The sequence below is a fragment of the Dendrobates tinctorius genome, unplaced genomic scaffold, assembly GCF_039654945.1.
Source record: "Dendrobates tinctorius isolate UK_male_01 unplaced genomic scaffold, ASM3965494v1 ptg000034l, whole genome shotgun sequence".
Classification (NCBI taxonomy): domain Eukaryota; kingdom Metazoa; phylum Chordata; class Amphibia; order Anura; family Dendrobatidae; genus Dendrobates; species Dendrobates tinctorius.
This window is the reverse complement of record NW_027361702.1, coordinates 17,749,417-17,773,284: the sequence shown is the minus strand read 5'-3', so window position 1 is coordinate 17,773,284 and position 23,868 is coordinate 17,749,417. Positions and strand designations below refer to the sequence as shown.

Here is a 23,868-nt window from a genome sequence, read left to right as displayed (position 1 = left end):
TCCTGATTAATGAATAGATACTTTTACTGGTTCACTGCTTGGACAATCACTTTCTGTTCTCTTTGGAGTCTTCACAATTAAGCTTAGGATCCAACACCAGATTAACAAATTTACAAAAAAGTCTTTATTAAAGCTTCTTTAAAAATATATTATGGACGATCCATTTAGACCCCCACCGATTCAGAGAACTGGGACTCGTGTGAATGGTGCTGTGGTTAATCATGTGACAGCCTGTACCTTAATTCTTCATGGGAACTCTCAAGATAGCCAAGCACTGCTCTTGGCCTGTCTTTGGAACTGCCATAAGAATGAATGGAGCGGCAGTGCGCATGATTGACGAACGTTGCAATGGCCTTCACGATTGGCTAACACACTACAGCTTCTTTCTTTGGATTGACATCATGGCTGGAGGGGCAGATACACTGATAATCTGAATAACCTGAGACAGCGCATTACTGAAACAATGGAGTCCAAATTTTAGGATATGTTGGCACACATTTGGATAGAACTAGACTACCGCCTGGTTATCTGCCGTTTCTCCCAATGGACATCACTGAACATTTATAGTGAACAGGATGGGTCATTTATATGGATACACCTAAATAAAATGGGAATGGTTGGTGATATCATCTTCCTGTTTGTGGCACATTAGTATTTTGGAGGGGGGAAACTTTTCAAGATGGGTGGTGACCATGGTGGCCATTTTGAAGGTGGCCATTTTGGATCCAACTTTATTTTTTTCAATGGGAAGAGGGTCATGTGACACATCAAACTTCTTGAGTATTTCACAAGAAAAACAATGGTGTGCTTGGTTTTAGCATAACTTTATTCTTTTATGAGTTATTTACAAGTTTATAAAATGTGTTAAAAGTGCTGCCCATTGTGTTGGATTGTCAATGTAACCCTCTTCTCCCACTCTTGACACACTGATATCAACACTGCAGTAGAAATGCTAGCACAGGCTTCCAGTATCCGTTGTTTCAGATGCTGCACATCTCGTATTTTCACTACATAGGCAATTGTCTTCAGATGACCCCAAAGATAAAAGTCTAAGGGGGTCAGATCGGGAGACCTTGGTGGCCATTCAACTGGCCCATGATGACCAATCCACTTTCCAGGAAACTGTTCATGTAGGAATGCTTGGACCTGACTCATAATTGATGGTATGGTGTGGTATATGGAGTACAAAGATAGTGGGGCCATTCTTCATCAATGGAAGCCTCAATGCCACTGGATATCTGAAATTGCTACATGATGATGTGTTGCCCTTTTTATGCACTGAAGATGGCATGTTCCCTGAGTTTCTCCAGTAAGATGGTGCACCACCACCACTTTATGGGTGTCAGGTCCGAGCATTCCTACAAGAAATTTGACCCCCTTAGACTAGCATTTCTTCTGCGTTGTTGCTATCAGTATGTCAAGAGTGAGAGAAGAGGGTTGCATTGACAATCCAACACAATGGGCAGCACTTTGTAAAATAAATTGGATTGCTCCTGATTAGGCTAGGTTCACATTGCGTTAGGGGCATACATTTAACGGATCCGTTAAATGGATGCTCTAACGCAGATGTCATTTTTTACATAATTTGTGACCTAGCGCTATTGCATGGTAGCAGCTCATTACCATGCACTACCATGCGTTAACCCATACAGGTCTATGCACAGCGAACACGTTCGTTCCCTGTGCGCTAGACCAGATGCACCCTTGAACGCTGCAGACCGCATCCTAGGGTGCGTCATGAAATAACGCATCCTTGCTAATGCATGCCGATTTTGACATGCGTTAGGATGTGCTACTGTTATTGCGGGCAATGACGGCATTAACGCATCCATTACATAGTGCTAGTGCCGCTATGTAACGGATGCCGTCATCGCATTGCCCGCAACGCCATATGAACCCAGCCTTAGGTATAATCTGAGTAGATGTTTGGACTCCAGAGGACCAGTAAAGTAGTGAGCGATGCTGTTTATCTTGATGTGAAGTCAGATAAATTGATATTTGCCAGATAAACGTGGGTTAATACCACGGCTCTTCAGGAGTGCTGTCCCAGCCGGTGACACGCTCCAGGCCTGATGAAGGAAACTGTTTTTTCCGAAACTAGTCGGAGAGAAATTGTTCCACTGCGCTCCCTGTAATCTATCACATGACCGGTGACATCATGAAGGTCCTGTTGGCTCATCCCATGCCACAGCTTCACATCGTGCACACTGTACGCCGGTATGCCGCTGGAAGAGGGGAGCGTGGAGTGTCTGTCACCGGCCGGAAGGAGCACTCCTGAAGAGCTGTGGTATTAACCCACGTTTATCTGGCAAATATCAATTTATCTGACTTCACATAAAGATATACAGCATCGCTCACTACTTTACTGGTCCTCTGGAGTCCAGACATCTACTCAGATTACACCTTAAGGTAATAACTACTTAATCAGGAGCAATCCAATTTACTTGTGTGTATTTTATAGTTCACTACAAGCTAAAGGGGTTCATTATTAAGCACAAATTTTAATTATTTATTTATATTTTATTGATCACATTGGTGGTGTGTTCCTAATTTGCAGCAAGTGTTCCTCTCATTTTCTACAGCTACTAGCGCCACCTACAGTTCATACTAGATTTCTATATTATTTTTGAACTAAGATTTTTTTTTTTAAAAATGGTGAATTTTTTTATAACCTGGCACTGGATTCAAAACTTATTTCCTATGGTTCTCCAAAGTACAGCTTGAAGCCCCACAACCATGCACCGGAGTGTGAATCGCCTAAAGACTTGATGGCAAATACACATCAAAGACGTTTGAGTGGTTTCATAAAAGTATTTTCTCCTTTATTTATGCTGTCTGATCTGGACTCTTACACAACCATCCCTTACTACCAATTGGCTCTCATTCAGCCCCTTTTTTTTGCTTTTCTGGCATTAACTTATTTAGATATTCTCTCAGATCTTCCCAATGAAGAGCAGCTACTCTACGGTTGCAACCTACAGCCCCAGCAGGGAAGGACAGATCACTGTTATAGGGGTTAAAAGGTGAAAGCTATGGACCCCACAAAGAATTATGCTAAGTCTTACTAGGAAAAACCCTTATGACTTGCTTCCATTTTCGAGTTTCGACATTATATATTTTTAGGGAGATTCATCACCACAAGATACAATCCTGATAAAGAACTGGCTGTTGGGGTTTGAGCTTTGCTGAATGTTGAGGTTTATTATATTCTAAACCTGTAAATGTTTTTTTTATTTAATATTTTTAGTTTATTTAAATATCAAAGAGCCCCAGAAAACTTGCTAGTAATACAACAACAAGTCTGTAGATGGTTGTTTGTGTACATAAGAAGGAAAATGATGCCGGTAGGCTGGGTAGGAATGTAAAGTATGCACCAGTAGAAATGAAACAGATTAAGAAGACCCTTTTGGAAGAAAGTTCCTCTGGGGTACATTGTAGAGTCTGTAATTCTCTAGAGCACATTTTTTGAATAGAGAAAAAGACTTTGTCAAGAACTTGTCCAAATAATTCTGCCAAAAACTTAGCATGAAAACAATATCACAAATTGCCATCTGGATATATGCAAGTGTTATTCTTTGAGGTTTAGGTATGCTCTAAGAATTCAAATACCTAAAACAATGTTTATACATATTTGTCCTGTCTTTTTAGTGGATGCTAGTGATGCGGCATGAAAATTGTTGCCAGATTCCTTGCTTCAAAAACAGACATGCTCAACAATAATGTGTTTTTTCCATGCCGCACAGTACTTTGATTCTGCATGCTCATATCTTCTACTTATTTCCATATTTAATAAAAGATAACAGGAACTGGTTTTCATCACAATGCCGGGGCAAACAGTTGTAATTGATATCTGGTCCACGTATGTCAGCCTTGTGTTCTGTATGGAAATATGCCCATTTCTCCTAGGTTGATATCCTCAATATCTGGTTCTTGTAGCTTAATCTTTCTTTTGGTAACTATGTATTTTTAAAGCTGTACTTATTAATATAGGCTGAATGTGTGTTCGTAGTGAAATGGCAGGTAAAAAAATATTTATTGAAAATATTTCTTAGAAATACTGTATAACACTAGTTACAAATGGTTTAGAGTTAAACTAGTTAGATAAAGTCTAAGGCATGTTGTGATTTTTAACTCAAAATGCTTTCACATAGGCTTGACTTTTGCACAATGAATGCCCTGGCTGCATCACATAGCAGTCCAGACAGGGAATCTGTCACCACATTTGACCTATGTAAACTATTAATATGGGCATACTGTTCATAGACTGCTGAAAAAGCTGTGCCTGTGTGCCTCATATTAGATTTCTTTTTGTTAAGAAATCATCTTTTATCACTTTATGTAAATGACCTCTTCCATGCTATGGGTCGGACTCTGCCCGAAACATAACTGCTTCCAGAGCTTATTTTACGTGAAGGTGGAGTTACCAGTGTGAGACATGTAACAGTAGCACAGCCAATCAACAAACTTTTAGGCTGTGGGCACTTCTTGAGCCACCACAGCCATGCAAAGTATTAGCATGGATTTGATTGACCAGCACAACATGTGACCTGGCTTGTATAAATGCCAGATCATGGATGGCACCGCCATTGCACTCTGGTTAGCATAGGGACAGTGTAAAATAATTAATTTTAAAAAACAACGTGGGGTTCAGTTGCATTTTTAATAACCAGCCAAGGGAAAGAAGACAGCTATGAGCTGGCCTTATTTTGCTGGGAAAGCTGTCTGCTTTTCCTTTGCTGTTTATTAAAAATGGGGGGCCAAAAAAATGATGTGGTGTCACCCTATTTTTAATAACCAGCTAAGGCAAATCAGACAGCTGGGGGCTGATATAAATAGGTTTGGACTGTCCATGGTTGTTGGAACCTTGCCAGCCTAATAAAACCAGGCCTCTGCAACCCCAGAAATGGTGTATCCATTAAATGCACCAATTCTGGTGCTTAGCCTCTGCTCTTCCCGATTCCCCTGGTGCCGTGGCAATCTGGTTAATAGTTTTATTGGGTTGATGTCAGTTGCGTAATGCCAGCTGGCATCAAGTCCAGGGTTGATAATGGATAGACAACACCATACTAACCAAGTTAAAAGAAAAAAAAACACACAGGAAAAAAAAGTTTCTTTGATTTGAAAAAAGACTCCCTCACATATTCTCGTTTACCCATTCATTATTAAAAAATAAACCCAGCAGTTCTGACATAACCCTTAGTGTTCCCACAACATCCAGTGATTCTTTCCTGCAAAGTATGGAGTATCATTCTGAGACCGACACTTCATAGGTTACTCACGGTTATGTCTCACGAGTGATGATGTCACTGCGTGTAACCTATGGAGCCTTGTTACTGACATCATCATTCGTGACACATGACTGCAAGTAGCCCATGGAGCATCGTTCTTAGAACAATGCTCCATACGTTGCAAGAGAGAATCGCTGAACGGTGTGGGATCTCGATAGATTACGTCAGAATGGGGTTACTTTTTGAAACTAAATTGGTAAAGCAGGGAGTGTGTGTGTGGGGTCTTTATTCAAATAAACTTTTTTTCCTGTATGTGTTTTTCAATATGGGTTTAGTAGTGGGGGTGTCTGATAGATTCTTCTCCATTACTAACCCATTGCCTTGATTCCATCTGACATTACAAAGATGACATCAACCTTACAAACCATGGACCTTCCCAGTTTATTAATATCAGCCTCCTAGCTGTCTGCTTTGCCTTAGCTGGTTATTAAAAAGGGGGGACCTCTCATCATTATTTGGGGGGTCTCCCCATTTTTAATAAGCAGCAAAGGCAAAGAAGACAGCTAGGGGATTATATTAATAGGCTGGGAAGATCCTTGGATGTTGGCCTTTCCAGCTTTCCCTTGTCTGCTTATTAAAAATAGGGGGCACCCCCCATTTTTATTTATTTATTAACAAGTAATGTAAACTACACATGCAACCCACTGCTCCACTCCTCCAATTGGATTATTTTTTATATTTTTTACTCTATATTTTTTACTTTGTTTTTAAATAATTTCCCTATCTACATTTGTTTACAGGGCAGTTGTCGTGCTCTTACCCCCATTTTGCTTCCTTTTGCAGCCCCATAACCCTTATTACAACCATTTTATAGACATTTTACAGCACCAAAGTTCGGGTCCCCATTGACTTATATGAGGTTCCGGTCCGGGGTTAAGTTCGGGTCAATTTCTGGTACCCGAACCAAATTTTGGACTAAAGTTCGAAATACTACCCTGCTGCATAGCTAGGCACAGTGGGGTTCACCCCATGATCTAGCAAACAGTGATTCATACCAATCCTATTGTAATGATCCCAGTGCAGGTTTTGACCTGCACGTCAGGGGTTAATGTCTGGAGCCCAGTGCAGGCTTTGACCTGCACGCCTGGGATTAATTATTGTGGCCTCTCTTTGATTCAGGGAGAGCTTCTTATACCCCTGAGAAACTCCCATCCCCGTCAGTTATACTTTTGCCTTTGGCCGAGTGTGTTGACCCCTGTGTGCCTGTGCCTGTTCGTTGTCTTATAGCTTGCTTATATGGTTCTGACCCGGTTCTGTTCCCCGTTGTGAGTTTGCCTGTTGATTCAGTACTGCGCTACCCTCTCTGTGTATGATTCATTGCCTGTGACCTGACTACTCTCTGCTCGCCCCTCTGGTACTTTGCAGCTATCTCTGTGTATGACTCATTGGCTCCGTCCTGACTATCCTTCCTGTCTAATCCTCTGGTTTTGTCATGCTATCTCATGCTTTGACCCCGGCTTGATCTGTTTTCTCCCCTGTCTATGCCACTTGGTAACTTTGTCCCGTAGTTACCCTGCTAAGAGTTTTCCTGCAGCTCCTAGCTCTCTGAGGTTTAGGCCATGCCCCCAGCAGTCATGTGCTTCAGGTCCTGCTGTTCTGAAGTACGCACCTTTTCTGCTGCTGCCCGCTTCACAGGTATCTCTGAGCACAGTTTGTTTTACTCAGGACACGCGCACTGGCTCAGTGAGCAAGTTCAGTGCGGTGTTCCTGACACCTATTAGGAGACTTGCTGTAAAAGTAAGGATTTTTTTTACACAGACTAAATAATTTTGAGGATGGAAACTACACTTTGACTGTATCATAGACTAAAGATTCAGGTTGTCCACACTTTACTCTGCACTGACATTCTAAAACATCAATGCAGAGTGAGCAATTTGCAGGAGATTGTGCATTTGTGAGTCTGGGAAGCCACCTTTCAGACACAAACAGACTACCCACAGAGAGAGCAAACATGATTTATGGTTGTTTTCTTGATTACTGTAAACATAATGCATAACCACTGTTTGTATATTCAGATTATGAAGTACTGACAGTGCTTCCTCCTCCGGACCCAGTGATCATGTGTTCACTGGTTGTAGAACAGGAGCTGGATCTACTAGGTCTAAGGAAAGCCAGTCAGCTCTGCTATACAGGCAGAAGGCTGAATTTCCCCAATAACTGGGGCTTAGGTACCATCCAGGTTACAGAGAAATCAGCAATGAAAAGAATATATTAATATATTGAATTGCTCTTAAAAGATTTTAAGACCTTATGGGGGGCAATATGTGTGAAATAAATGAAAAAAGTGAATAAATTAACAAATTAAAAATATAATATGGCAGAATAAAAAAGATAGACACTGCCAGTCGGTATTTCTTTTTCCATCCCCACCCCTTCAAAAAATAATGTATTTATTTCTGTCATATATAAAATAACTTCAAAGGAAAGGGAAAAGCAATTTAAAATGTTTTTAGTAGTCCTTTGTGGTTGTGAAAAAAATGTAGAACAAAAGAATATGTAAAAAATAGACACGTATTTCCTATTTTATTCTTTTATTTTCCATTGATATTAAAGTATCTGGATGAGAACATTTTTAGAGTCACAAAAAGCACATGTATGATAAAATCTGAAAATTTAGCTGGTCGAGAGCGGGGGAGAATGTCCACATTTCGGTTGTGAGCTGACTACTTATATATTTTTGCTATTTCATTTTTCTCTGTGTATGAGCTCCTCTGAAGCATCCTGTTCTTAGAATATTAAGTACACTAATCTATTCCTAAAGAGGAAACCCAAAAACATAATGCAGTAAGCCAAGTACTTGGATGATCTCTGTCTGTATTTATCCTCCCTAACACTTTACGAATCTTGGCAGGCATGTTTATTGGGGTCTTAGGCAAAATTAGGAACAAATTAGCCTCCGTAGAGATCAAATTGTAGTTTACACTGTACTATTTTGTTAGTTTGAAAAAAATATATATAAACGAATTGATGTTTTTCTAGGTCAGCATTAAAAAAAATTAAATTATGTTTTTACCATTTTATTTTAATGTTAATTCTTTTTTCTGAAGTTTTTCTGTTATTATGTATGAAATAGGTAAAAGACAGTAGGACTGAATCTTAGGCAAAGTGTTTTTTTACTAAATATTTTTATTGGGTTTTAACAACATTGATATGAAAAACAGAACGTTTCAATTATGGTCAACAATAACAATGAAAACGTTGATGGTTATTGATAATAAGTTATCGTTAAACATTAGGCTATAAGTATAATCATCTTTATGAGATATTAATATACAGTAAGCTCTTGTATGATCCAAATAATTATGAGTGTGTTAGAGAAATATGAAGAAGATCCTTTCTTCTTTATATTCCTCTAGCACACTCATGAAGAAGAAAGGAAGGTGGAAAGAGAGAGAATGGGAAGGAAAAAGATGTGGGAGAGGAAAGAACAAATAAAACCATGATTTGTTGAAACCAGGACTTCAGAGGAGACCACATCTACCACTACATTCTATATTAAGAATTACCGTATATACTCGAGTATAAGCCAACCCGAGTATAAGCCGAAACCCCTAATTTTGCCACAGAAAACTGGGTAAGCTTATTGACTCGAGTATAAGCCGGGCCTGAATTGTCCCCTCATCTCTGTCCTGGTTTGTGTGGCTCTCTCCCCTCCCAGTATGTATGGCGTGGCTCCCTGTCCTCCTCTGTGCATCTCCGTCCTGCTCTGTGCACCCCCGTCCTCAGTGCACCCCCTGTCCTCCTCAGTGCACCCCCATCCTCCTCAGTGCACCCCGTCCTCCTCTGTACTCCCCCATCCTGCTCCATCATACTCACCCTCCTGTGCAATCGCTGAATGTCCCCTGCATCCTCTGTTGTCCCATGGCTGGCAGCTTCTTCCTGCATTGAGTGGTCAGGTGGTACTGCACATGGTACCATGTGGCCGCTCAATGCAAGAAGAAGCTGTCAGCCCTGGGACAACAGAGGATGCAGGGGACGTTCAGTGATTGCACAGGAGGGTGAGTATGACATCCTAGCCACCTACTCCTGCCGCTGCTCCCCTCCCCTGCTTTTTTCTGCACAATGACTCTTGTATAAGCCGAGGGAGCATTTTCAGCACAAAAAAGTTTGCTGAAAATCTCGGCTTATACACGAGTATATACAGTATTTTCTGACAACCAGATTGCCAGGTCATTCCACTCACTGAATAATATTCAACATGTCCATTGGTGATTAAAAGCTTGGAGATGATTGTTATCATGTGAAATCATATTTTCCATATCTTTGATAAAGTTAATTATATTTATTAGTCAGGTTAACTAATTGGAAAGTGTCACAATAGCAATTCCATAGTCATACCTAAGGCTAATACAAATAGTCAACTATTGGACTCTGTTTTCACTTAGGTCTTTATGCCAGGAGTTCTGATTTCAGGTTCTCTTTACATCCCTATGAGTGTTAGAGAGAACCTTTCACTTAATCAAAAAATTGTAAATTCTTAGTAAAAATCTCTGAGTTCCCCTGATTCTGCTACTTTTTAATTTACTTTTACTCTGCAGAGATAGTCAAATTGATTTCTAGATCAGCTGCTGAGCTGTGATTGGCAGCATCTAGGATAGAGGGGTGAATGCACACGCCCCCAGAGAAAACTCTGGAGAAGCACTTGGTTGGACTGCAAAGTAGAGATTTTTCACACTGCGCTCCAAAAGTAACAAATGTGAATATCTCTGCAATGGAGTGAGTGATACAGCTTAAAATGTAAAAGAGTGGCATAATCAGGGGAGCTCAGTGATTTTTACAAAGTATTTGACTAAAATTTTGAGATTGTGACAGGTTCTCTTTAAATTGCAGCTTTTACAGGAGTGCATAAACAGACTCAGGGTAAGTTCACAAGAGAGTATAAAAAATGATTCAGAGTTTCATCCAGGAAAAACTGACAATTTTTTTCTCACTTGTAAATCCATGTGCAAATTGTTTTTTTTTTTTTTTTTTATAGCAGTAGCTGTTAATAATTTACTATCTGATATGGATTAATAATTCTGCAATCTTTGAAGAATATACTTACATCCTGCAGCTTTGCATATGCTAATAAGGGAGTACTTCTCCATGGTGGCAGCATCTCTCTCACTCCAGACTAGTCTTGCCTCAGTATCACCTTGCTGGGCGTGATTGACAAATACTCGATATGGTATTATGCAGATGTCATGTGTCTGAGTTTGAACCCTTGAGCCTGTACTTTGTCCTCGGCTTCTCTGTCCGCCGAGTCATAACAGATTCACCTTTTTGCCGGGTTTTTAGTTTCTGTTATCCTTGCTTCAGTTTTTTACATCTCTCTGCTGTTTATGTTGTTTACCCTGCACCTATCTTCTTTTTAGGAAGTAGGTGACACATTTTCTAATAGTATGTACTTAATCTTTTATTTTCTATTTCATGGTTTGTTTAACTCACTCTAGAATCTCTTTCTGTTTCAGCACATTTAGCCTTCTGCAAGTAATTTGCACTCTGTTCTGCCCTCCAGTTCTTTAGGAGGAATGTGAAGCGCTCGATGGCCTTTCAGGCAGCATAGGTTTGAGTTGCCATCACCTAGTCTGTGGTAGGGCTATCTCAGCTCACGCAGGAACCAGTAGGGAGTGCGGGGTCAGAATAACTACACTGTACAGGAACTGGCAGAGTCAGTTGCAGTTTTTCTTTTTAGTGTGTTACCAATTTTCCCAAGTTAGCTGCCACACTATCATAACAAAAAACTGGAGTCTGAACTGAGAAAGTAACTTAACGTGTATGCGCAATGTAAGTGCATATTAACACATGACCATTAACCAGAGAAAACAAAAAGCACAAATATCCTGAAATAAAAAGTAAAAAATATACTGCAAATAATGCATAAAAGTAATAATAATAATAATAAGGCTATTTAGTAAACAGAATTTTGATCAAAACACTATCATAACAGCAGGATATTAATGATGACCAGGGAGGCATGATGGAAAATCCCAGACAAGACTAGTCCACAGGAAGAGACACCCCCACCGGACTAGTCCTGTCTTGTTAGAATATGCAAAGCCGCAGAAAAAGAGTGCATTACTTAAAGATTGCAGCATGAGCGACTACATCAATTGCCCTACCAAATTATAGAAATCTAGATGAATATCATTATAAGAGCTTATCGGACAGTCCGGGGACCTGACTGCTTCATTTTAAAGCAGATTTTGAATGTTTTGTTAATAAGGAGTCAAAACTGAATTCAAGTCAGTTTATAGTTTTTGCAGGCATTAAAATACCATCTTACGTTATTCTGAAACTTTCACCCTTCAAAAATGTTTGCAGATCTGTGTTTACACCACTGATGGAGGGTCCTGTTATCCAAAGTGGAGAGCTACTAAGAGCAGTTCCCACATTGGAAGCTCAATGTGACATTTATTACTTGTTTTTACATTCAATTACAGTACAAATAATCAACCACTATCAGTCGCCACATCTTTTAAATGCAGAGCATATGATGATCAACTGATCGCCAGCAGGTTCTCATAAAGAAAATGTAATTCTTTCTAAAAAAAATTTTTTCCCCAGTGATGCTATTTTATTTGTTACCTTTTTCTCTGTCACACAGATGAACCCAGCCGCTGTTATTTCCATGATGGTGATGGTGTCTGTGAGGATTTTGAAAAGATGACAAGTATTAAAGATTGTGGGGTATACACTCCTAACGGATTCCAAGATCAATGGGCCTCAAATGTCACCGTGTCACATCATAGCGATCAAGAGTGTCCAGGATGGGTAGTTATTGGACAGCCTGCAGCTACTCAGGTAAGCAATTAAAAATCGCTGTCCCCATTGGGGCTCACAATGTAGATTCCCTATCAGTTTGTCTTTGGAGTCTGGGAGGAAACCGGAAAACCTGGAGGAAACCCACGCAAACAGGGAGAACATACAGACTCTTAGCAGATGTCTTTGGTGGGATCTGAACCCAAGACCCCGGCGCTATAGTGTTCCCTACTGAGCCACTCTGCTGCCCAAACACCACAGATTAATTATATATACCAAATAGATTAATTATGGTATACTTGAAAACCTGTAGAACTTTGAATTTTTTTCAGAATTTTTTTAAATTATTTTTTGGTACAAAAATATTATCAATAAATGTAAACACATTATACTTTGTAGCGTGTCTTGGACCCTTGATTTTTATGATCTGAAGAGTTGTGTATTGGGACAGATAGTATTATACTCTCTGTATATACTGTACTGTATTTTGCCAAATATTTTTTATGCCCCTAACTGATTCCTTTTCTAATGAGTAAACTTTAATTAATAAGATTTTTCCGATTTTAAAAACATTGCACAATCAGTCCATGAATTGTCAGGTGATGGCACGGTAAGAACGTGAGCTAGGAGAGGGTATCCTACCAGCAAGGTAACAGAGCAAAATGTATGCAAATCAGCTTTCCTCCAAAGGAAAGAGATTGTCCTCTTTAGTTTCACCTTCCCTGTAAGTCAATGTCCTAAAATTACAACCGGATCAAAATACAATCTCCTCTTAAAAGCTGCTCTTGCAGTACATAGAAGGGTGTTGATTGGCTGAATGAGAAGTTTTGTAAAAGGGAGTATGTCATCAATTTTCTAAACCCCCACCACCCAACAGGATACAAGGCTGTGTAGTAGAGACCAGTGTATCGATCCTCGGCGGATTGAGTTTGAGTCAAATTTTGTGAAATTTGTCATTTCATGTGCGTTTGAACACTTTAAGATTCCATCCAAAGTTCATAAGAAAACTTGCCCCACACCATTTCCCACACTGCTAAAGCATCAGAGAGCAGGCTAACATGATTTTGCGCTTCGCGGGCTATGACACCTTATGGATTTTCACACCTTGTACAGTGGTGGTCTCCTGTAGAGTGTAAGCTTTTATGGTCAGCAGGATCCTCTCTCTCCTGTAGAGTTTAAGCTCTTATGGTCAGCGAGGTCCTCTCCTGTAGAGTGTAAGCTTTTATGGTCAGTAGGGTCCTCTCTCTTGTAGAGTGTAAGCTCTTATGGTCAGCGGTGTTCTCTTTCTCCTGTAGAATGTAAGCTCTTATGGTCAAGGGGGTCCTCTCTCCTGTAGAGTATAAACTCTTATGGTTAGTGGGGTTCTCTCTCTTGTAGATTGTAAGCTCTTATGGTCAGTGGGGTCCTCTCTCCCATAGAGCGTAAGCTCTTATGGTCACCGGGGTTCTCTCTATCCTGTAGAGTGTAAGCTCTTATGGTCACCGGGGTTCTCTCTATCCTGTAGAGTGTAAGCTCTTATGGTCAGTGGGGTCATCTCTCACCTGTAGAGTGTAAGCACTCATAGTCAGTGGGGTCCTCTGTCTTTCACTCCTCTAGAGTGTAAGCACTCATGGTGAGTGGGGTCCTCTCTCTCTCTTGTAGAGTGTCAGCTTTTATGATCAGTGGAATCCTCTCTATCTCTCCTGTTTAGTGTAAGCTCTTATGGTCAGCAGGATGCTCTCTATCTCTCCTCTAGAGTGTAAGCTCTTATGGTCAGTGGGGTCCTCTCCTATAGAGTGTAAGCTCTTATGGTCAGCAGGGTCCTCTCTATCCTTTAGAGTGTAACCTCTTATGGTCAGCGGGGTCCTCTCTCTCCTGTAGAGTGTAAGCTCTTATGGTCACCGGGGTTCTCTCTCTCCTGTGGAGTGTAGCTCTTGTGGTCAGTGGGGTCCTCTCACTCTCGTAGAGTGTAAGCTCTCATGGTTAGCAGGGTCCTCTCTATCTCTCCTGTAGAGTGTAAGTTCTTATGGTCAGCAGAGTCCTCTCTATCTCCTGTAGACTGTAAGCACTCATGGTCAGTGGAGTGCTCTTTCTCTCTCTTCTGTGGAGTGTAAGCACTCATGGTCAGTGGAGTTCTGTATCTCTTCTCCCCCACATGTAGTTTCTGAGTAATTACAAGCTTTCCTGTACTGAAATAACATACAAATCTGTACACTGCCAATCTAATTTTTTGACAAAATTTGGCAAAGTCTGTAAACTAAAATATCAAAAGATCCGCTCATCTCTACTAATGGGATTTTGAAAATACAAGGTAATGGATAACTGTTTGGCTGTATATTTATTCTTGATAGGGTATTCAATTATTTTGGTGTTAGATTTGTGTATAACCCCGGCACCACCTTGCATTCTTTGATTGACCGTCAAACACCTACGGCAGCAGATGGTGGAGCTGTCAATCAAGGAGAGGGAGGGTGTGACTCTTAAGACTGTACTTTTTCATCAGTGGAGCAGCACTTCAGGACAACACAGAAATCCATCACCCTGTATTTCCGAGACCAACACGACTATATATTCAGTTGGGGGGTTTAGAGTAGATGACAGATTCCCGTTAGTAGGTAGACGTTCACTCAAGATGATCCATGTTCCTGCCAGTAACCAGTTGCATGTGAATATTCAATCCCGTGTCCTTATTTATAAGGCTTCATGCTTTCCCGCTTTCTTTGCTTTGTTTTAGTGCATTGTCAATAATGAATAAATCTTAGTAGTGTTTTATTCAATTTTCTGTCCTGACTGGCACCTTCATCCTATCGTAATACACGCTTATTCTTTGGACCTTGTGTTCTGGAATGACTGTCTCCTAGACTAAACATTAAATTGACGGCTCACCTTTACTTTCAGATTGGGATTTGCATTTACAACCTCTCTCCAATATGTAGCTATTATCTGAATTGCTTCCTTTAAAAGTGGCAACAGTTCCAGTAAGAAAATAGGTGTAGGTAAATCAAATTCTCTGAGGCTACGCTCCCCGGTGCCGCCTTATGGCACTCGCATTTGGCCAATGAGGAATCAAAGGGACTTCATGATGACAACATTCTGTTGATAATGTTCTGGGAAGTAGCTGTGGAATATTTGATTTACCTAATTGTTTGCGGAAATTTAATGAAATGTATCAAAGTTCTAAAAACAACCAATTGGACAGTAGATACTTTCTAATATAGAAGCTCCGTGAACTTTCCCTTTTAATATTCATCTTGTTCTTCTTCCAATAATAATTTCACATTTCTGGAATGATCCAGCACTTCCACTTACCCCTCCCCAGATTAATCTCTGAACTATTGCAGTGCTGTACATGGCTACATTTCTTGTTAAGAGATTCTCGTCATGGAATAAACACCTTCGAGGCCAGATGGTTGTGTTGTTAGTTTCTCTCCACTGGTGACCTCACAAGCAGTAGAGAAGGCTCCAAAATGGTTGAAGACAATGGAAATGACATCTGTCGTCCAGCTGCGAATTTGTGTATTTGCAACACGGACATATGTTTCTTGAGATTTCTAGTATGGAACAAACAAGGTATTAAATATTGCAAGGGTTTAAACTCTACAAATATCATTTTTGAAAACTTTTATCATTTTACGCCTACTAGAAAAGCAAATGGTACCAACAAAAATGCTAACCTTAAAAGCGTGGAATACAATCAAGTAGATGTTTCATGTAATGGGTTGTCTACTTCAAGATTTCTTAATGGTTAAGAATAGGTTAAAGAGAATCCGTCAACAGATATTTGTTCTGAAAGTAACATGATGTAGGGGCAGAGATGCTGATTCCAGTGATGTATCACTTACTGGGTTGCTTGTTGTTCCAATAAAAATATACTGTATTTTTCAGGAGACCATCACTAGAAAACAAATTGCCTCGTGCCATGTAGTCCTCCTTCTCTGTATACCCCACTCCCACCACTGAATCATAACTTTCTGCCTATGCACAGAATACACATAAAGCCAATCAGTCACGTGGGCACGGTTATTCAGAGAACTGGAAGATCTGCAGCAGATTAAACTGTGATATTATTAAAATTGCTCCAAGCTGTCCAGTAGGTGACACATCACTGCATTCAGGATCTCTAATACTACATTTTGCTGTTGCTACATAACATTGCAAAAACCTGAGACACCTTCCCTTTATTAAAATGAAAAGGAACCGTACTTTTTGTTTGCTAAACCGGATTCCACCTACTGCTGCAGTGATTATGTCCAAAAAAATGGTCATGTGACCTACACAACCAATCAATGGCTGAGCCGGGTCTTTGACAATAATTAGCAGAGCAGTTATTCTTGAGTCCTAAAGGGACTAGAAAGCATAGACCAGTAGTGGATCTGGAAAGCTCTGAATTGAGATCAGTCGTGATCAGTGAGGTAAGCATTTCTTCTTTTTTTTTGTTTTTTTAAGCCTTTCTAGACCTTAAACATATTTATTAAAATGGATAACCCCTCTAAGGCCGGGGTCACACAGCCGTAGAGAATCAGGCCGATTATGCAAATGACACTCTGATCTATCTCTAATTAGAGTGTCAGATGAGAGAATCGCAGCATTAGTGAGAAGATGGAGAAAAAAGTTCTCCATCTTTTCCATTGTGTCAGTCCACCGAAATCAGACTGCAATCAGATGTCATCCAAGTGCCGTCCTATGATTTCCATGCACTCATTGACTTGCATGGCAGAGCACAATCCGAACTGAACATCAACAGATCTTTAAAAGGGGTTACCTTATTGGCAAATCCTTTTTTTATACTTAAACTTGCCTGGAGATCAAGAGATTGTCATGGTTCCTGCAGTAAGAGCTGTTACCACTGGAGGAAGCTCCAGCCGGCCATAGGTTTTATAATGGCTGAGTGAGTGACACACTAATAGGTCAAATGGGCAGGGATTGTCATGATGAGACCATCCCCTTTCGTCCATTTTATTGACATTTTCAGGGAGAGCAGTCATAGGGACATTTATTTTTCTTGTAGACAAATCTAACAGTTGTTTTACTACAGAATAGTAGTTTGTGCAGTTTCATGTCACATACGCAACATTTCACCATCCATAATCATTCGTTTCAATACTCTACCAAAGAAATAGTTAATTCAGCTCTCTTTCATTGCTCTTAGAAATACGACAAATGATTGACTGAATGTAAATAAATGAAATGTTCCCTTCCTGCATCGGAGACCTCCTTCTATACATGCATACCCTTTCCCCTTGTTCATTTTGATTATTTTTTTTCTCTCTTCTGTCTATCTTTAGCAGCTAGGGAGGCAAAAATCAATGTTTTCATTTTCGCAAGACAATCAAGTGTTGTGAGATGAAACAGAAGTGTCCTAAGATAACCCTGGATGGAGACAATGCATACCATAAGTTTTTCCCATGTAATTAAAAAAACGATGCTGTTTCCCCACTGAGAAGACAGGAATCGTTGTCATTGTTTAAACTATGGCTCCATACAACTTCACTACTTATTTGATCCTGTTTATTTGGTCCTCTTTCATTTAACTCTATGGAATGTGATATCTTATCCATATAGAGATTTGGCTCCTGAATATTATACTTTTATAAAGAAATGAATACTCTACCAGTATTTTTTGTTGCATCAATATCAGACTAAACGAAGAATCACTAATAAAGAAATCCATACTGTATGCTCAACCTCTGGTTGGTTCATGTAAAGCAACACTCTTTGAAATTAAGTGAGATTAAGAAGAGCAAACATTGTGTCTAAATATTGATATTAGAGATAAGCAGATCGTTTGAGATTTGAATTTGCCAGGTTTGCCAAATTTTTCCCAAAAATTCACGAAGCGTCAATTCACGGCAAAGTTCTCCAGTTGCAGAGAAAAGACATATATAATACTCTAATATCTTCTAGGAGTGTATACAATAAATTTGAAGCTCATTAAAGGGAAGCTGTCACCCTATTTTTCGCCTATCAGCTGCTGGCATCTCCATCAGGTGCTTATCTGCAGCATTCTTTTCTCAGCTGAAATCGGACTGAGAAAAAAAATTGCAGCATGCTGCGATTTGCTGCGTATCTCGGACGAGACTCGCCAATGCAAGTCAATGGGTGTGAGAAAAAAAAAATTGCACGGCATACTGTCCATCTGTATGCCATCCGTTTTTTTTACAGATGCCTTACCATTCTGTGGCATAGAGCACTGTAAATGGTCCTGTAAATGATTGTAGAAAAATAGTTGCAGAGAAAAAAAACGCATTGCATACGCATGTCATACAGATGCTATGTGAGAAAAATCGTATTGTACTCGCATGACACTCATCCGTCTTTTCGGTCCTGATATTGGAACTTTTTTTTCTCACATATGGGTATGTACCCTATCAATCAGTTTCCGTTATCGTGACTCGATTGTCCATTTCTCTCTCAGAGTCTGATGGCTATCTGGCTGCCGGCTGAGGCCAGTGCTGAGTCTTCCAGCTTCCCCGCCTAACAAATGGTCCTACTTCTGGTGGCAGCAGGCGGTCACCAGTTTTTCCTGCTGAGCCCCTAGTCCTAGTCCATTCAGCTGCCATACAATAGAGTGTAGTCCTCCACAACCCTCCACTCGACGTGCGTTTCTTGAGAGGTCTCGCCGCACTTGTCCAGGATCTCTACTCTGCGGTCTATCTCTCCCCACAGTCCAGTCTCTGGCAGGAAGCCCCTCTCTTTTCCCACTCAAACCCCCTTATATTCCCCTGGCCCACCACGCCCCTTCTCTGCAGGTCATGGGTCCCCTCCATCCTCAATTTCCTTCCCTTCTGCAACAAGAGGCGCGGTCCCAGCAATTTCGGACCCGGCGCTCTGTCAGCACCCACAGGTCTTCTTTCTTACAAAGGTACCGGCCTTGCATGAACAGACTGAAAGATGTAGCTCACAAAAGGGAATAGAAGAAAGAATTCTGAGAACCAGATGGTGGGAAGCAGACAACGATCAGATAGCTAGCTAGCTAGCAGTTGGCTGAATCAACACAAAGCAACATTTCCAAGACCGGTTTTGTCAAAAATGCTGATTTTTTTTGCATATTTCAGTAAAATTCAATTCCATTGGAGGAATAAGTTTGCACTTTTGTAATCATCTCTAATCTATCTCAATACAACATGAGGATGAAAATGACAATTTATAAACCTATTTTCTTGCCTACAAAAGAGGTGTCTGTGTCCTGGCGACATTTGAAGGCATCACTGTCACCAGAACTGACTGCTTACGGCTTATGGACCCATTCATTCCTACATATCTGTCTCAGACTTAGACAGAAAGAATTTCAATGTATGATGTATGATTTAGAAATCTCATTCTCTGGATGGTTGAGAATCTAAAAATTCCATTTGATGTGCTGTTTGCTTGTAAAACAAGATCTCCAGAGATTCACGTCCACCTAAGTCTAATATTTTATTATAACGTGAAGCAACCTTGATTTTAAAAGCTACGCTTGATCTCTTCTGTCTTATTTTCCCTGGATAAATCATAGATAATATTCTTCTATTAACGGTTGCGCATTCCTTAATAAATATTAACTCCAGGAAAAATATATCTTTGTACCGTTTTAACCAGTAGATTAAAATAATGTTGAAAATCGAGGATACTCAGTGATTGATACCTATTAATGGCTAAATAATAAGATAACTAGTGATGAGCAAACGTGCTCTGATAAGGCGTTATTGGCGCATGCGCGTGTGCTAACCGAGTGTCTTCGACCTGCTCAAAAAGCATGTTCGAATCCACGCAGATGCATGTTTCACGACTGTTAGACAGCTGTAACACATGCAGGGATTGCCTGCTTGTAGCCGCGTTGTCTCGAACATATTTTTCGAGTAAGACAGCCTGTTAGCACACAAGCATGCTTGAATAACGCCTTATCCAAGCACGTTCGCTCATCACTAATGATAACAAATAGCATTCTTACGAGACTGCCCAGGTTTCTTCATCAGTCATAATATACAACTCAATACCTCAAATATTTGACTCTTTGGATATTGGGTTATACCATAGCTGATAAAGAGATCTAAGTAGTAATGAAAGCTTGCTATTTGTCATACCTTTTCAATTAGCCTCTAAAAGGTATCTATCGCTTAGAATTATCAATTTTTATTCTTTCTTAAAGAGTCACCGTCATTTTAATTTTTATTCCATAATTCAATAATACACGTGAAAATAAAATAAAACCTTTGCAATATATGTTCTTAGGCTGGTTTCACACTTGAGTTTTTTTGCGCTGTATTTTAGCGCTAAAAAACGCATGCGCTTTTTTCCCTATATTTTGCATGGGATGCACTTATGTGCGCATACACATGCGTTTGTATGCGTTTTTACGTGCATGCGTCTTTTGTGGTGTGCGCTCGGGCGCACAAAATGCATCCTGTTGCATTTTTTGGGCGTCCGACTTGCCTCAAAAAAATGCATGCGCGCGCAAAGCGTTTTTTTTTACAGCAACACACCCATTGTAAGTCTATGGGGGCGCATACGTGCGCATTGGCATGCTCATGTATGCGTTTTTTTGCGCATGCGTTTTTTTGTTGACCATTGGTTAGACAATGGAAATTAGGGGTTTGGGTTAGAGTTAGGGTTAGTTAAGGGGGTTTAGGGTTAGGGTTAGTATGGTTTGGTTAAAGGTTAGGGTTAGGGTTAGTAAAGTCAAGGTTTGGGTTAGTGTTAATCCTAATCCTATCTTGATTTTTTTGGTGAGGCCAACTAATGTTGGAAAAAACCGCAAACGCGGTAAAATCGCACTAAAAACGCATACAAACGCATAAAAACGCTGCGTTTTTTTCATACATGTGCATAAAAATGCTTGAAAAAAAACGCAGCATTTGTATGCGTTTTTTCCATGCGTTTTTTTGTGGGAAAAACGCGCTGAAAAAAAAAGCAAGTGTTAAAGTAGCCTTAGAGAAATCAGAAGTGATCATTCATTTCCAAAGTTCTCACTTGCTGGGTAAAATCTGTATTCAGTGTCATTACTGAGATAGATGATGGCGGTTAGTACTGATAAGATTCTATGAAGAGGAGGGAGGACCTACAGGCTGAACTCCTCCCCTTCCTTTCTACATACAGTCTTATAAAAATCAACTGTCATCTCCCATGTCAGTAATGTAAAAATCGGTGTTCACTGAATAGATTTTACCCTGGAATTCAGAATTTTGAAAATGAATAATAAATTCAGATGGAGAAAGAGGCTGATTTCTCAGACAAGATATATTACAAAGTCTCTAATTTCCACTTGTATTATTGATTAATGGGGAAAAAAAAATTAAAGCAACAATTACTCTTTAAATACCTACTGATGAATTCTCAGGATTTTATGAATTTTTATAAATGTCAAATCTCTTCTCTTCAGAGGTGTCAACACTGGTAATTAAATATATAATATATGCCAACATAGCAATTAACCTAATTAGTTTAAGTAGAGAAAACCTGATTTTCCAGATGTCATAGGGTTGAGAAGAGACATTCATATGTTATGATGCAGAATAGTTTATTACTATGATACTTCATTACCTAATTAAAACAAAGTACGATAATTACGAGTTATCACATCTATCACAAATACCCAAACCAATATTTCATCTAAGGATAGTTGGGGAGACATGTAAATTTTTCTGTTTTGTGATTTGCTATGCATCCAGAACCAGTCGTGTATAGAAAAGATACAAAATATAACAATACAAACAACAATACAGATACAAAAAACATAACAACGGAGACAACTGAAAAAATATAGATTAAAAATAAACTTCCATATACTTTACAGACTTAAACTTGCTCACATACGAATTTACATAAATGTACGAATTCCAATGGTTGCGGTAAAGGGCGACACAACAACAGGCAAAAGTCAAATTTGTGAAACAATGACCAAAGGAAGAAGGGCACGAAGCAAAATCACTGCTGTAAAGCTTTACATTGTCCAAAATGGGAAAAAGTGGGAATTTAGTCTAAATATATTAATGAAACCTCAGAATTGTATTTTTTTAGGCATCTCATATCCTATTGTACTAAGTGTTTTTTATTATTTATTTTATTAATTTTTTGAGTCTTTCTCTATATAAGACCTTAAACTTTTCAAACCAGCCACTGATCCTCGAAATAGGCTGAAAATCTCTATACTATAGAGACTTTTCACTTGTCATCTCATCATAATCCCAAGAATGATTACAATAAAGGTAAATACAGTACCTGCAATATATATGGACTATTCACAATAGGCAATGGTCACAGCTCACCTCCTCCCCCTCCCTTCAAAATGTTCTTTGTACAGGTCACAGTATATGCCTAGACGATTTTCTCATAGAAGTCAATGAATATCTTTGTCTTGAGTTTTCTACAGTCCATGTGGCTGCTTTAAATCATATTTCGAAATGCTGATAAGAGCAGCTCAGGCTAGATGTAATAATCATGTACAGAAAAGAAAGACATCAAAGAAACAGAAAATATTTCAGTATCTGATTTTAGTATAATATAATATAGGTGATGAATTCCTTTTAAGTAGTAAAGCACATTGTAAAGAATGCCTATCCTACAGGCTATTTCTATGAAGATTGGAAACATCAGTTGTTTTAAAGTACTAAAGGGCTTCTCCGGGAACAAAAAAAAACCCTAAATAACTAAAGAAAATGTCATTATATATAAGTTCCTAAATACATTTAATTATGAAATCACTTTTTTTGTTTAGAAAGGTCATCACTATAGAATTAAAATGGTTCTCACCTTGTAACATTGACAGAAACCTATCCTAGAATGTTAGGATAGGAGCCTGTGAGCATGTGCAGTGGAAGCTCTGCCCTTCTTCATATGTAGGAAGATGTGCTCCAGAATACTACTGGAGATACCAAGGGTGCTGAGGTAAGAAAAGGCTGCTCACACTGCTGCCCACCCTGTGGATCTTAGTTTAGTGCTGGAGATACAAGAAGTACTGTGGTAAGAAGAGGCTGCTCACACTACTGTCCACCGAGACTATACGATCTAATACTGTAGATAACAGGAATGCTGAGGTAAGGAGAGGCTGCTCACACTGCTGTCCACCCTGTCTATCTAATCTAATACTGGAAATAACAGGTGCTAAGGTAAGAAGATGCTACTCACACTGCTGTCCACTCCGTCTATCTGATCTAATACTGGAGAGACCAGGAGTGCTGAAGTAAGAAGAGGCTGCTCACACTGCTGTCCACCCTTTCTATCTGATCTAATACTGGAGATAACAGGGGTGCTGAGGTGAGAAGAGGCTGCCCAAACTGCTGTCTACCCTATCTGATCTAATACTGGAGATACCAGAACTGCTGAGTTAAGAAGAGATCACTTACACTGCTGTCCACACTGTCTATCTGATCTAATAATGGAGATGCCAGGGGTGCTGAAATAAGAAAACGTTGCTCAGGCTTCTGAACACCCTGTCTACCTGATCTAACACTAGAGACACCATGGTTGCTTAGATAAGAAGAGGATTCTCACACTGCTGTCCAAACTGTCTACCTGATCTAATACTGGAGATACCAGGGGTGCTAAGGTAAGAAGAGGCTGCTCACACTGCCGTGTGCCTTGTCTTTATGAAAAACAATGCAAGTACTGTATCTCAGGTTTCTGTCAGTTTTATAAGGTGACTGTCAATATAATTCTAAAGTGATTACATCTCAATACAAAACAATTTTAATTTGAAAAATTAAACCCTTCATCCCCCCGGGTGATTGTCCTTTTTTTTTTTTTTTTTTTTCGTTTTTTCCTCCTCGTCTTCTCAGAGCCATATTATTTTATTATTATTATTATTATTATTATTATTATTATTTTTATTTTTTATTTTTATTATTATTTTTATTTTTGTTATACAGAACAAAGCAGTGTGGGA

The 23,868-nt window shown here is 39.6% G+C and overlaps 1 protein-coding gene across 1 annotated transcript in view; it reads left to right on the top strand.

The window, feature by feature from the left end:
- Positions 1 to 23,868, top strand: part of PAPPA (pappalysin 1) — a 482,150-nt gene that overhangs the window by 255,076 nt on the left and 203,206 nt on the right. The window contains exon 10 of the mRNA XM_073573135.1: positions 11,875 to 12,071. Within this exon, the coding sequence (XP_073429236.1) occupies positions 11,875 to 12,071 (197 nt within the window). The remainder of the gene's footprint in view (positions 1 to 11,874; positions 12,072 to 23,868) is intronic.